The sequence below is a fragment of the Cucumis sativus genome, chromosome 6 (assembly GCF_000004075.3).
Source record: "Cucumis sativus cultivar 9930 chromosome 6, Cucumber_9930_V3, whole genome shotgun sequence".
NCBI lineage: Eukaryota > Viridiplantae > Streptophyta > Magnoliopsida > Cucurbitales > Cucurbitaceae > Cucumis > Cucumis sativus.
In genome coordinates, this window is record NC_026660.2 from 13636338 (window position 1) to 13650638 (window position 14301).

At 38.2% G+C, this 14301-nt stretch overlaps 1 protein-coding gene across 6 annotated transcripts; it reads right to left on the minus strand.

Annotated features, from left to right (window-relative positions):
• Window positions 1–1474: 1474 nt before the first annotated feature.
• On the minus strand, window positions 1475–13988 carry LOC101213470 (isoprenylcysteine alpha-carbonyl methylesterase ICME). 6 transcript variants are annotated; one of them, XM_011658889.2, is made up of 11 exons: window positions 13563–13985; window positions 13278–13354; window positions 13110–13179; window positions 12752–12838; window positions 11361–11435; window positions 4230–4331; window positions 3153–3290; window positions 2553–2618; window positions 2325–2468; window positions 1911–2001; window positions 1475–1765 (listed from the first exon to the last, which is right to left on the minus strand). In XM_011658889.2, the coding sequence occupies exons 1-11, from the start codon at window positions 13823–13825 to the stop codon at window positions 1604–1606; spliced, it is 1275 nt and encodes a 424-aa protein (XP_011657191.1). In that variant the 5' UTR covers window positions 13826–13985; the 3' UTR covers window positions 1475–1603. The 6 variants fall into 6 exon arrangements, with proteins under 6 accessions (XP_011657191.1, XP_031742458.1, XP_031742461.1 ...); XM_031886599.1 differs by having other exon boundaries at window positions 1604–1820; window positions 13563–13988; XM_031886600.1 differs by having other exon boundaries at window positions 1604–1805; window positions 13563–13987.
• Window positions 13989–14301: the final 313 nt, after the last annotated feature.

Here is a 14301-nt window from a genome sequence, read left to right on the forward strand (position 1 = left end):
GGCAAAAACCTTTAATATCACGCAGAATGAGACCATCTAGTAGTTAGATGTGAATTTTTGGGACCTTTGACACTGTTTTAAGTTGGGTAGCTTCTTTCGAGACCGTAACATCAACGTTTTGAGACGAAACCAAAAAAACCGAGTCTGTGGCATACCCTTCAGCTTTTGTGAGCAAAAAAAATTAATATTACTAGGAATGAGACCACCCAGTAGTCAGATGTGAACTTTCGAAACCTCTGAAATTGTTTTAAGTTGGGTAGCTTATTTCGAGGCCGTAACATTGACCCTTTCTTCAACGTTTTGAGACGAAACCAAAAAACTGAGTCTATGGCATCACCGTTTGACTTTTGTGGGTAAAAAAGTTTAATATTACTTAGAATGAGACCACCCAGTAGTCAGATGTGAACTTTCAAGACCTCTGACATTGTTCTAAAGTGGTAGCTTCTTTCTAGGTCTTAGCATTGACCATTTCTTGAACGTTTTGGGATAGAACCAAAAAATTGAGTCTGGAACATCATCGTTATGCTTTTGTGTGCAAAAAGATTTAATATTACTCGAAATGAGACCACCTAGTAGTCAGATGTGAACTTTCGAGACCTTTGACATTGTTCTAAGTTGGTTAGCTTCTTTCGAGGCCGTAGCATTGACCCTTTATTCAACGTTTTGGGACAGAACTAAAAAACTGAGTATGATGCATCAAGCAAGAAAATACCATAGGTAGGCAATGAGATGAGCATCCAATCATGCATATATTGGCTATATGCTTACCAATGCAGGGAACTAAAAAAGTTACGCAAAACAGAGAATCTAATGCATATAGGTAAGTCATGAAGTTGTCCTTTGATGAGTTATTCCATTCCCCTTGCCCATGTTGTCTGTCACTTGCAGTTCAAATTCCTTTGCCATGCTCCGAACCTCATACTCGAGACTCACTGCTATATAAAAGCATCGAGATAGACAAAACCCAACCTAGAAATTCATTCAGCTTAGTCTTTTTCAAATACTTACAATACTATTTCAGTGAGGCTGTTCCAGCAACTCCTCCATGACGTCTTTGAAAGAAGCTAAAAGCAGTAATGTTGCACCGAAAGCTTCAACCTCAAAGTCCAATTCAGCCGCAAAGAAGCCTGCTCAAAGATCTCAAGATCCGCCTAAAAAGGTACAGCTACTAGTTAACTATTATATGATTTTAATTTTCAAACATGGTTTGAGTTTACGTATAATGGAATCGTATTCTCTTATTCTTGGCTGCGTAGAGGAAAGGGGGCAAGTCTGCTGCGAAGAACTTAATGAAGAAAAGGCTGTCTCCATTTGCTTTCACGCTAAGGAAAATTACTTCTATGTTAGTCTGCTTTGTTATGTATATCTTTTGTATTTTAAACAGTGTGACAAGAGAGGAGCTCTCGTGTCTAAAATAAAAATATGTTTCATTTACATGGCCATAAACAGTAGGAAGTCTACGTGCAGATCAACATGGAAAAATATATCAACCAATGCAAATGATATAATAATTCTTATTATGTTTTCAATCAATAAATATGTACACATATATTTGGCTATACACACCGAGCATCATTGAGAAAAAGTAATCACAGTTAGTAGATCAGAATGGGCTAACAGTACATGCTAACTTCAACAGTAACTCCGGTACGAGGCGCCTTCTTTGGCGAGCCATTGGATTTCTAGCAAGAGCATCCCTATCATTTTCATGAATGATGGAAATCAAATCCTCAACCAACTGATCTTTACCACCTCTCATTGGATCCTATGTTAGAAATTTGAGAAAAAAATTCAAAGCCCAACACCTGGAGCATGATAAGCTAGTATGTCTGTGATATAAATAAATGACGAAATGGTAATTAAATTTATTACAGCACCAAGAGGAGTATATAAAAATGTTTTATTCTCACCTGGACAAACAAATCTGTGTGCGTCTTTCCTTTGTATAGAACCGTTTCAACTTTTACTCCAATTCTTTCAAGCACCTCTGCAAAGGTCTTACTGCACAAAAATTAAAACACAAAATAATGTTGTACATGTCTGCAGAAAGATTGGTGTAAACCTCCGCTTCTAGCAAGCTCAAATAACAAGCCCAATTTTCAAACTGGCATTGATATTTCTTAAGATTTTAAACCAGGAGATTTGGGCTGTTGGACATTCTGATGAGGATGAGAAGAAAAACACTTCTGGCAAAAGATCTTCTATATACATATTATAGTGCAGTAAACTATGTATGGATTACCAGGACTATGGTATGGAATAATCATATTTAGCTCCATTTTTCACGCATAAACTATAGCAAGACTTGTGAAAAAGAAATTTACCAGGAATCTGATGGTATGGAATAATCTGCAGTTCCATGAAATAAAATGAAGTGTGGAAGCAGGGAAACTGCATCTTTAATCTTTGGATCCTGTACCACAACCTCTGGGGAAAATCTTTGCAGGGACTGTTCTCCTTCCATTATGCTATATTAGACATTCAAGAAGTCACAAATTTATGTATTGAATGTATAGTAGGATAAAAAGAAAAAGAATTAAGAATGTGTTTACCTTAAAAAGATGGATCTGTGAAGACCTCGACTGTGAAAGTGGTCCTTCAGATTTATCAAATTGTACCTATGTATGGATGTTGATGTTGCAAAAAAAGAAGAAACTATATAGCTGGAAAAGTCATGGCATGCAGAAAAACAGATCTAATACATAGTAACTTACAATAATTATTAAAATTTTCTTTCTACTCAAAATCCGAAGTTGGTGTCAGATTAAGGAAAAAAGAAAAAAAAAATAGAAGAGGAAACCCCAGCAGGTCCTCAAAGCACATCATACTTCATACTTCTGGTTCTGGCAGGTATGGCATTTTTAAGTGTAGACAAGTTGTAATGTCCTTATATTCATTGAACACATAATTACTGAGTGTACACTCTTTACTTATCATTTGCTACGGCCTAAGAATGTAAACACTTGCACATTGACAGGGATGGTTTAACAGTTAATATACTCCTCAACTCTCAGCTAAAATAAGACAGAAAACTCATGGTTGGCAGGTAAAATACATTTCCAATCAATGGCCAGAAAAGTAAATTGGGAAGTAAAGAAATGGCCTTTCTATATTGTATTTAGAATTGTCCCTACAAGTTTAATAGTACTTACCCCCCAGACAAACCAAAGTAAGCTTTTATCCTGGAGACACACCAAGAAACTTTCTCACCACCAGCTTCTTTGATTGCCTGCTTTACAACTGCGCAAGCAGCGATATGCGCACCAGCTGACTGACCCATTAGATAAATCCTAGAATACCAGCAGAACATAACAAATTAAAGGTGTGTTTGAGAGGGCTTTTAAAACAAATGTTAGCTTTTAACATGAAATAATTTTGTTATTAATGTGTAAAAGGTCACCAGTATGTCCAAAGATACAACCTCTCAGGAGGAGGAGATTAAAAAAAATGAAGTTACGGTACCTTAAATCACCAATTGATCCAAAAGCTTAAGCTATAGGGTAAGGGTAAATTTTATATAATATCTAACACTCCCCTTCTCTTGTGGGCTCGGAATATGAAACAAAAACCCAATAAGTGAAGATGAATATTAAATGGGGAGGAAACAACGCAGAGGCTTTAACACAGAACATCTTGAACCATACTACTTGATACCATCTTAAATCACCAATTGACCCAAAAGTTTATGTTGTGGGTAAGGATAAACTTAAAATAATATCTAAGAGGGTGCTTAGTAACTAATCACTTTGATGTTTGGGCTACACTCTTAACAGTACTTTTGAAGTTGTTAGAAATAATGAGCCTGGGTCATGTTGAAAGCCTAAGAGTAGTTGACATTTACTTTGCCCTAATTTTTTATTATTTTAATTAGGCTTGTGTTCCCTATAAATATTTTTCCCTTTAAACCTTTACTATCATAAAAAATATCAGCATCGTGGTTTTTATCTCTAAATTTGTGTTTGTTCTACATCTCTACTTTCAATAGAAGTGTTTCCCAGCCAAGTAGGTAGGCCAAAAACACCCCAAAAGTGCTTTCTACTGTGGCACATTGAGGTACCTCTGTAATTTTTTCAAAAGCACTTTATGTAACTCCTAAACATGATACTTTAGGGAGAGAAGCAGTCCTAAACGTTGCCCAATGGCCAAACAAAAATATAGGTAGGTAAGAATCAATAGCGACAGGAAGGAGATACAAACATACAGTATAGCATAGAGGTACTACATATTACCTGTTGATATCGCCTCCGTACTCTTCGATATTATTGAATACAAATGAGATGCCTTCAGAGACATCCTTTATCATATCACTCATAGTTCCTTGAGGAAAATTTCTACAAGTAGATTGTTCAATTAAAATGTTTAGTATCTTCTAAGCAAAACGATTAGTTGGATATAATAAAAACAATAATTCTAATTTATTAAAAATCCAAAAAAAATCACTGATAAATAGCAAAGAAAATAATTAGGAAAAAACAACTGACAAGAAATAATGACTTTTTTTGGTTAAATGAAAAGGTCAACTTTCATTTCGATGAATTGGAAGAATGCAATCTAATAATGCAAAAAAGAAAGAAAGAACACTACAAAATGAGTCTGTACAAAGAAATAAAACTAAAGATCACAAAAAGGCTTTAGTTAAGAATAATAGCCAAAGGATTGTTACAAAACTCCTAAGTAATGGAAAACCAAATGAAGGTACTGAACCTAATGAACTTTCAACATTTTAGAGAAGACGTTCTGTCTCTCTCCAACCAAATATTCCAAAAAGTAAGTAACAAGGTATTAGATACTTAAGTACCTTGGAGAACGAAGGCAAGCTACTTAAGTACCACATTGGTCATCACATTCTAACCAATTTGGGACAAAGACATCCCATAACTACCTTACTTTCTAACATAAGGTTATACACCTAAGAGCTCTATCTTGAGCAGCGAGTGAAACAGAATCTCCATCATCATTGATTGACATAACCTATTATAAGTGAAGCTCACGTTATCAAACTGTCCAATAGGCCTCGTCTACAATCAATGGTCTCCAGAGAAGGGCCTACAGGGAGAAATTTTACCTTAAAAGTTCTAATCTTCTTGACAAGAAAAACATGTAGGTGATGGACGGAGAAGTGTTAGTGCCTTGCTATTGGTTAAATATATGTGTTTATGTTCCCTAGCTGTTCTTCAAGAGTTGTTTCGTAGTTATCTCAAAAGTTATACCAGAGTGCACTTATCTCGGCTGATGTCTCAAAGGTCAATTATGCAAATTATTTATTTGCTTATTTGCAATATTCTGCAGATTGGTTATGCGTGCTCTTCTCCTTTTTTCTTCTCTTTGTATTTATTCTGAGGATATTTTCCTTGTTTGGCAGTGGCTTTTTAAACTCAAGGAGGTTTGTGTAAGACCTCCAATTATTCATACATATCAAAGGAGGGGCAGAAAAGTAATTGGACAAATTAATAATGAGGAAGGAAAAAGAGGAGGAGATCATGCAGGTGGGGCCCAAGCACAAAAATAAGAGAAAGATGAGAGAAGGAATATAAATAGGTTTTTTAGGTCTAGGGGAGGTGGGTTTTATTTTATCTTGAAGTTGGCGGCTGCTTAGCCTAGGGGAATATCCAGTCTTTCCCTAGAGGAAGCTGGGTTTGTCTTTATTATTCCTTGTTTTTCTTGAATCTTTATGTTTTTCTGTACTCATTTTGGCTATATATAAATAAAGATAGCAGAGGGCTACCTCTGTTTTTGGCCATTGTAAGGGAGAAATAGTGAAGTAAGCAAGTTGAATCCTTACATATTGGTATCAGAGCCTCCACACTGGGGGTGATCACGCGTCTGATGGCTCAAAGACAGATAGAAGAACGGGTAGAAGGTACTGAAAAGGAAATTATGAGTCTGAAGGAGATGATGCTGGAAATGAAGAAATCGATGGATCGAATGACAGACGAGCTAAGAGAAAACCATGGTGCTAAGAAAAAAGAAGAAGCAGGTACTACTGACGACATCAGGTTGAAACTGAAGGGAAAACTGGAAGAGGCCGGAACCACAGTCGAGTCGGGTGGAAGCAGCGCAGACCGAAGTAAGTACAAAAAATTAGAAATGCCACTGTTTACAGGGGTGAACCCTGAATCCTGGGCGTACCGAGCAGAACATTTCTTTGGTATAAATGACTTACCGGAAGCTGAGAAGGTCAAAGTAGCAGTCGTGAGTTTTGGACAGGAAGAGGTAGACTGGTTTAGATGGAGTAATCGTAGAAAGAGGGTGGAATCTTGGGAGGACTTGAAGGAAAGGATGTTTGATTTCTTTAATGATACAGGACAGCAGAGCTTGGGGGCAAGATTAATCCGTATTAAGCAAAAAGGCTCATACAGCGAGTACGTTAAGAAGTTTGTTACATACTCAGCCCCTCTTCCAGACATGGCAGAAAGTGTTCTGCTGGATGCGTTTTTAACGGGTCTGGAACCCTCACTGCAAGCGGAAGTAATCAGCAGACACCCTCAAACTTTAGAGGAATGTATGAAGGAAGCTCAGCTGGTGAATGATAGGAATATAGCATTAAAACCGGCGATGGAAGAGTTGGATATAGTTGAGCTCAAAAGGAATGAGAACAGCAACAAATTTCAAGGAAAAAATGAGAAGGCAGAAAGTAAAAAGACAGAGTTTGTGATGAAGCAGGTAACTATTCCATTGAAAAATGATTACCAGAAAAATGATTACCAGAAAAAAGATACCCCAATTAAACGGCTGTCAGATACGGAATTTAGAGCAAGGCTGGATAAGGGGCTTTGTTTCAGATGTAATGAAAAGTACGCCCCAGGCCATCGATGTTAAGGGAGAGAAAAAAGAGAGTTGATGCTCCTTATACTAAATGAGGAAGAAGACCACAAAAGGGAAGAGGATACAGAGGATGAGGCAAGCGAAGTAATAGAACTGAATCATCTGGAATTGAATATGGATAACCCTATTGAATTGAGGTTGATCACGGGAGTTACATCAAAGGGGACGATGAAATTAAAAGGACATGTGAACGGAAGGGAAGTAGTTATTCTGATTGACAGCGGGGCGACCAATAACTTCATCAGCCAAGTGTTGGTAGATGAACTACAGCTGAGCATCGATCCGGGAACTCGTTTTGGAGTTACCATTGGGAATGGCAACCAATGTGAAGGAAGTGGGATTTGCAAGAGGGTGAAGGTGAAGTTAAAAGAGTTAACAATCGTAGCAGATTTCCTAGCGGTAGAGTTAGGAACGGTAGACTTGGTGCTTGGGATGCAATGGCTAGATTCGACAGGAACCATGAAGGTTCACTGGCCATCCCTAACCATGACGTTTTGGATGAAGGGTAGAAGAATAATCCTAAAAGGTGACCCTTCTCTAACGAAGTCAGAATGTTCATTGAGAACCTTAGAGAAAACGTGGCAATCCGGGGACCAAGGATTCCTCTTGGAATTCCAAAACTATGAAGTAAACTATGAAGGAGAATCGGAAACAGAAGCTGAATTGAAGGGAAAGGAAGAAGGATTACCCATGGTTCAGCGATTGCTCGAGCAATATGCAGATGTCTTTAGGTTGCCCACGGGTTTACCGCCAAGGAGAGCCATAGACCATCGCATTCTGACCGTGGCCGATCAGAAACCAATTAATGTAAGACCATATAAGTATGGCCATGTACAAAAGGAAGAGATTGAAAAATTGGTGTTAGAAATGTTACAAGCTGGGGTGATTCGTCCAAGCCGCAGCCCATATTCGAGCCCGGTCCTCTTAGTGAAGAAAAAAGATGGAGGGTGGAGATTTTGTGTAGATTACAGGAAACTCAATCAAGTAACGGTGGCTGATAAATTTCCAATTCCCGTGATCGAAGAACTCTTAGATGAACTTCATGGTGCGACAGTTTTCTCAAAGTTAGACCTTAAATCTGGATACCACCAGATTAGGATGAGGGAGGAAGATGTGGAGAAAACAGCTTTCCGCACGCATGAAGGACATTATGAGTTCTTGGTGATGCCTTTCGGCCTTACGAATGCTCCTGCCACCTTCCAATCTCTCATGAACGAGGTGTTCAAACCATTCCTTCGAAGGTGTGTCCTGGTTTTTTTTTATGACATTCTAGTTTATAGTGTGGACATAGATGAGCACATGAAACATTTAGGAATGGTTTTTGCTATCTTGAGGGACCATGAATTGTTTGCAAATAGGTCTAAATGTGTCATTGCTCATTCCCAAGTTCAATATTTGGGTCATCTGATTTCCAGCAGAGGAGTGGAGGCTGATGAGGACAAGATTCGCAGTATGGTAAATTGGCCACGGCCGAAAGATATAACTGGGCTGAGGGGATTCCTTGGACTGACTGGGTATTATAGAAGATTTGTGAAAAGCTATGGAGAAATAGCTGCACCCTTAACCAAATTACTTCAGAAAAATGCATTCCATTGGAATGAGGAAGCTACAATAGCGTTTGACCAGCTGAAGCTAGCAATGACAACCTTACCGGTATTAGCATTGCCGGATTGGTCTCAGCCCTTCACAATCGAAACTGATGCTTCAGGAGTAGGTTTAGGTGCAGTTTTATCACAGGATGGTCATCCCATCGCATTCTTCAGCCAGAAACTGTCCCCAAGAGCCCAGGGTAAGTCGATCTATGAAAGGGAATTGATGGCGGTTGTCCTTTCAGTGCAAAAATGAAGACATTATCTCCTGGGCAGAAAGTTCACAATTGTTTTAGATCAGAAGGCTCTGAAATTTCTGTTAGAACAGAGGGAAGTTCAGTCTCAATTCCAAAAGTGGCTCACAAAACTTTTGGGTTATGACTTTGAGATCTTATACCAGCCGGGTCTGCAGAATAAGGTGGCGAATGCTCTCTCAAGGAAGGACCATTCGGTGGAGTTAAATACAATGACAACCACAGGCATAGTTGATATAGAGATAATAGAAAAGGAAGTCGAAATGGATCAAGAACTTCAGAAAATTATTGCCGAACTTAAGGGAGAGGTGGATCAAGGTGGGAACAATGGCAGGCTGCTATATAAAGGAAGGATGGTGCTGCCGCAAAATTCTTCCCTCATTCCGAGTCTTCTACACACGTTCCATGATTCCATATTAGGAGGGCACTCGGGATTCTTGAGAACCTATAAAAGAATGAGTGGGGAACTATTTTGGAAAGGAATGAAGGCTGATATCAAGAGATATGTAGAAGAATGTGACACTTGTCAACGTAATAAGTTCGAAGCTACTAAGCCTGCGGGAGTTCTGCAACCCATTCCTATCCCCGACAAGATATTGGAGGATTGGACCATGGATTTTATTGAAGGGCTGCCAATAGCAGGAGGTTACAACGTGATTATGGTAGTCGTCGACCGCCTAAGTAAGTACTCCTACTTCTTGCCTCTGAAACACCCGTACACAGCCAAGCAAGTGGCTTCAATTTTTTTGGAAAAAGTGGTCAGCAAACATGGAATACCCAAGTCCATTATTACCGACCGTGATAAGATCTTCCTTAGCAATTTCTGGAAGGAGTTGTTCACTACCATGGGCACCATTTTGAAGAGAAGCACGGCATTCCATCCCCAAACCGATGGACAAACCGAGAGGGTAAACAGATGCCTAGAGACCTATTTGAGATGCTTTTGCAATGAACAACCGAAGAAATGGGATAAACTGATCCCTTGGGCGGAATTATGGTATAACACAACCTTCCACGCATCCACCAAAACTACTCCTTACCAATCTGTTTTTGGAAGAACTCCCCCGCCACTGCTGTCATATGGATGGAAGCAATCTCCTAACAATGACGTAGAAGTCATGTTGAAGGAGAGAGACTTAGCACTCAATGCACTGAAGGAAAACCTATGCATAGCTCAAAATAGAATGAAGAAAATGGCAGACCGAAACCGTAGGGAGCTCAAATTCAAAATTGGTGATGAAGTGTATTTGAAACTACGACCCTATCGACAAAGATAACTAGCCTGGAAGAAATGTGAAAAGCTATCCCCAAAATTTTATGGGCCGTATGAGGTTATTGAAGAGATAGGAGAGGTCACTTATCGATTGCAACTACCGCCCGAGGCCGCCATTCACAATGTCTTTCACGTGTCTCAACTGAAACTGAAGTTGGGAAAACAACATGTAGTCCAGCAACAACAGCCTATACTAACTGAGGATTTTGAACTACAATTGTGGCCGGAAAACGTGCTGGGAATAAGGTGGAACAAGGAGCTAGGAGGCAATGAGTGGCTGATCAAATGGAAGAACTTACCAGACAGTGAAGCAACGTGGGAATCAGTTTACCTATTGAATCAGCAGTTCCCTCAGTTTCACCTTGAGGACAAGGTGAACTTGGAGCCCCGGGGTATTGTAAGACCTCCAATTATTCATACATATCAAAGGAGGGGCAGAAAAGTAATTGGACAAATTAATAATGAGGAAGGAAAAAGAGGAGGAGATCGTGCAGGTGGGGCCAGGCATAGAAATAAGAGAAAGATGAGAGAAGGAATATAAATAGGTTTTTTAGGTCTAGGGGAGGTGGGTTTTATTTTATCCTGAAGTTGGCGGCTGCTTAGCCTAGGGGAATATCCCGTCTTTCCCTAGAGGAAGCTGGGTTTGCGTTTATTATTCCTTGTTTTTCTTGAATCTTTATGTTTTTCTGTACTCATTTTGGCTATATATAAATAAAGATAGCAGAGGGCTACCTCTGTTTTTGGCCATTGTAAGGGAGAAATAGTGAAGTAAGCAAGTTGAATCCTTACAGTTTGTTTTTACTAAGTTACCTTGCCGCATATGATTTTGAGTTGTTCTTCATTGGTTATTTAAGAGAAGTTTGTATTTGAACCGTTCAAGTGTCTGTATTGCAGCTGCTGTTTCTGTGGGTTGTTTGCTAAGACTACATTGGTTCGTTCGTACTGCACTGTTTTAGGGGCAGCCTAAAGCCAACTCATTAGAGAAGGGAATGCTCATAACTTGGGGAACCTAAGTTTCGTATCTGAAGGGAGTTCACAAGCAAGGAAAGATACAAAGTTCTATTCATTTAGAGGGAGCCTAAGTGCATGGTCACTGATAGCAACTACTCATGGAGAGCCTAAGTATCGGAAGAGAAGAAGCCTCACATCTAGGGAGAGCCTAGGTATCTTGTGAGTTAGCTCTAGGGATGTCCTATAATCTTGAGAGTATACAGATAGGTACATCATGGCAATTGCTCAACTCATTAATATAATGATTAACGATATTAGTGAATTATCTTTCCTAAGCTGCACCCTAGATGTAGGTGTTGTTACATCGAACTAGGTTTAGGGTTTATAATTGTAATTGCTCAACTCATTAATATAATGTTGGTACATGTTTCAATTGAGAAAATGTTTTTTATATACTAATCAGTTCACCTGTAATCAAGGCAGGCTACTATAATGTCTCTCTCTGATAACTGTGATCCAAGAAGATAACCCAATGCTTTATTACTGCAAAGAAAAATTTATTTCTCAAAGTGTAGAATTATATATAACAGAAAATAGATAGTTGATTTTTGAAGTAAACATGGTAAGATGATTAAGAAATGAATCAACTACCAAGAAGCATTCCATCATACTAGAGGCAACTGCCATTAGTGTGTCATGAACTTCAGCTCCTATGTCCAGTAATTTGGTTTAACAACTAAGCTAAATAAATAGATTCGAAGTTAAATTCTTAACATGTTTTCAGCAGTTATATTTGAAGAAACCATTCCTGTGCATGTTCTATTGCCTGGTCATTATCAGCTAGGTTATTCTTTACTTTGAGAGTATCCATTTCAGTTCTGGCCTAACAAGAATGTGATGAAACACCAGAATGTGTTCGTATTTATTGATATCAAACTAAGAAATACAAAATAATCAAAGGAAACTCAAGAGCATATCGATAGAACCCTAACCATCTGCCCTTCCTTTCTTTCATACCTTTCTTCCCTCCCCAACTTCCTATTTATAACCATCCAACTGCCTATATAACTAATTACCCCTAGCTCTATCTAAATCTAGGTATCTAACATAATGACCCAGTGGTTCATTCGGAAGTGAGTTGCTTAGCAAGTATGGAGCCGACCCATAGGATCAACCATAAGGGTTAAAGAGATCAACCCACAAGATGGATCAAAAGATCAAACCATGAAGGTTGACCAATAGAAGTTTAAAGAAGGCATGTAGGCCAAATCATAGGGTCGGGGATGATGAGATGATTATGCCCAAGTGTTCAAATATTAGGTCAAATACATGTACTTGAATCTGCCAATAAGATTATTTGTAACGATTAAATTAAGTTAGCAATAGTCAAATTAATAGTCTGGATATTAATTAGGGGAGTGACTGATACAAAATTACTCTTTATGTAATCAAGAGGACTCGAGACATTTGAGGGACATTGAAAACACCTTATGTTTTTTTAATCTCCTAGCTCTCTAAGTTATTACTAACTTGACCGTCAAAGTGTTTCTAACTAAGCACCACAGTGGTGATAGATTTTCTTTTCTTCCTAAACAGTTGTTCGATTTCTTCCATTTGTTATAAGTTTACAGTTGGTACAAAACTTCAGTATCAACAATACATCAAATGCAACTTTCGTTTATCAGTGGTAGGTCTTGAGAATTTGGTATTTATTTTGCTTTACTCTACATGGAAAATTTTCTGTACGATATATTTTCTATATGGAAAGGATGCTTTCCCCAACAATTCAGGCATGGACAATTATTTATCATGTATTCATTTTTACTTCATGAAGAGAAGAGAGAAAAGGCATCACTCACCCTAAAATCCAGGCTCCACCAGTTACAAATACAACCACAGGCTTTGGCTTCTGCCCATGCCTAGTTTTTGGTAGGTATATATCCAACCTGGATGAAACAAATCAGTCAGTCAGCCACACGACTCACATAAATTCGTAGTATTTATTTTGTTTTATGTTAAAAAATTAATGACAACAAGAAACCAAGCTTTATTGCTTCTAGAACTTATCAAAAAAATTGGAAACATTTCTTAAAAATGAGATGAGAAAGATGCAACAATTCAGAACTCGTCAATGTTTATGAGGAATTGGAAAAAAAAAAAAAAACAGAAAAGGACATGCAACAACCATATGAAACAACTAAAAGATTTAAGTCCTACCTATTTCTCGGTTGATCGCCATACTTTATGTTTTTTCGGATCTGTCCACAGTAAATATAATAATATGCAACTGCAATGTAGAAGTACGGTGTTTATAATCCAAAGATTGAACAAGCAGTCTTTAACATAAGGTAAGATGTGCAAAAGAAAGAGGCATAGGGGACTGACCTTGAAGTAAACCAGGGGAAATAAAAGCCACATAACATAAAAGGGATACAAATCTTGCTATCCATTTATAGCCTATCCTGAATCAAAATCTAGATCAGGAAGCTTTAACTTAAATTAAACACACACATCTCAGAAGAGTATAGTAAAGAAGATTCCTATTACATCTCAAACAACTTTACAATAATATTACAATATCAAATGAAAATGACACAAACTTAACTACGATTATAGCTTCTTAAAATTCCTTACAAATACCGAAGGAATGGCAAATTGTGAGAAACGTACCAAAGGCATAGCAGAAATTTGAAACCTAAACGCAGCGGCAGAAATGTGAGGGCCACAGCATGACTAACAATGTGGCCCAAGGAACGGCGGCGGCTGGGCAATACACATTCTCGGGAAACTCGGTGCCGTTTCTGGCGTTTGAAGTTGGCAGCGGCGGTGGCGGCTTGAGCTGTGAGATGATGAAGAAAGGGATGTTGGTTTGCATCCTCATTTCCATATTCTTTGATTAAGATTGTGTCTACAGCGATTTCGGTTGACGCCATTGGAGTGGAAACAGAAATGATGAAGATGAGGACGAAGAAGAGATTAACATAGACGCTTTAAAGAAACGTGGAGATTATCAATTGTTGATTTTTATTTGAGTTTATTGTTAATTTTTCGAATACGCAAAGCCATGTTCCTCTGACTTTGTGAGAGCGATTTTGAAAATGACCGTTTCCCCAAATTCTGTTTTTGCTTGTTTGAATTCTTTCCGAAAAGACATCAAAATTATTATTGTGCAATGTGGGACCGATCGATTTCTATTTATAGAGTAAGCCCCAAGGCCGTTCATTGCCACGTGCTACACATTCATTTTCTAATATATACATACTATTTCCTATTGCTCAATTTGGTTTTTGTGCTTTTATATTTTTGTTCAATTTTGTCTCTATATAAGATATATATCCTAAAAATGTCTAAATGTTCAGTTTTGTCATTTTACTTCTAGTTTTAATTTTAAAATGTATTGAGTTAAATA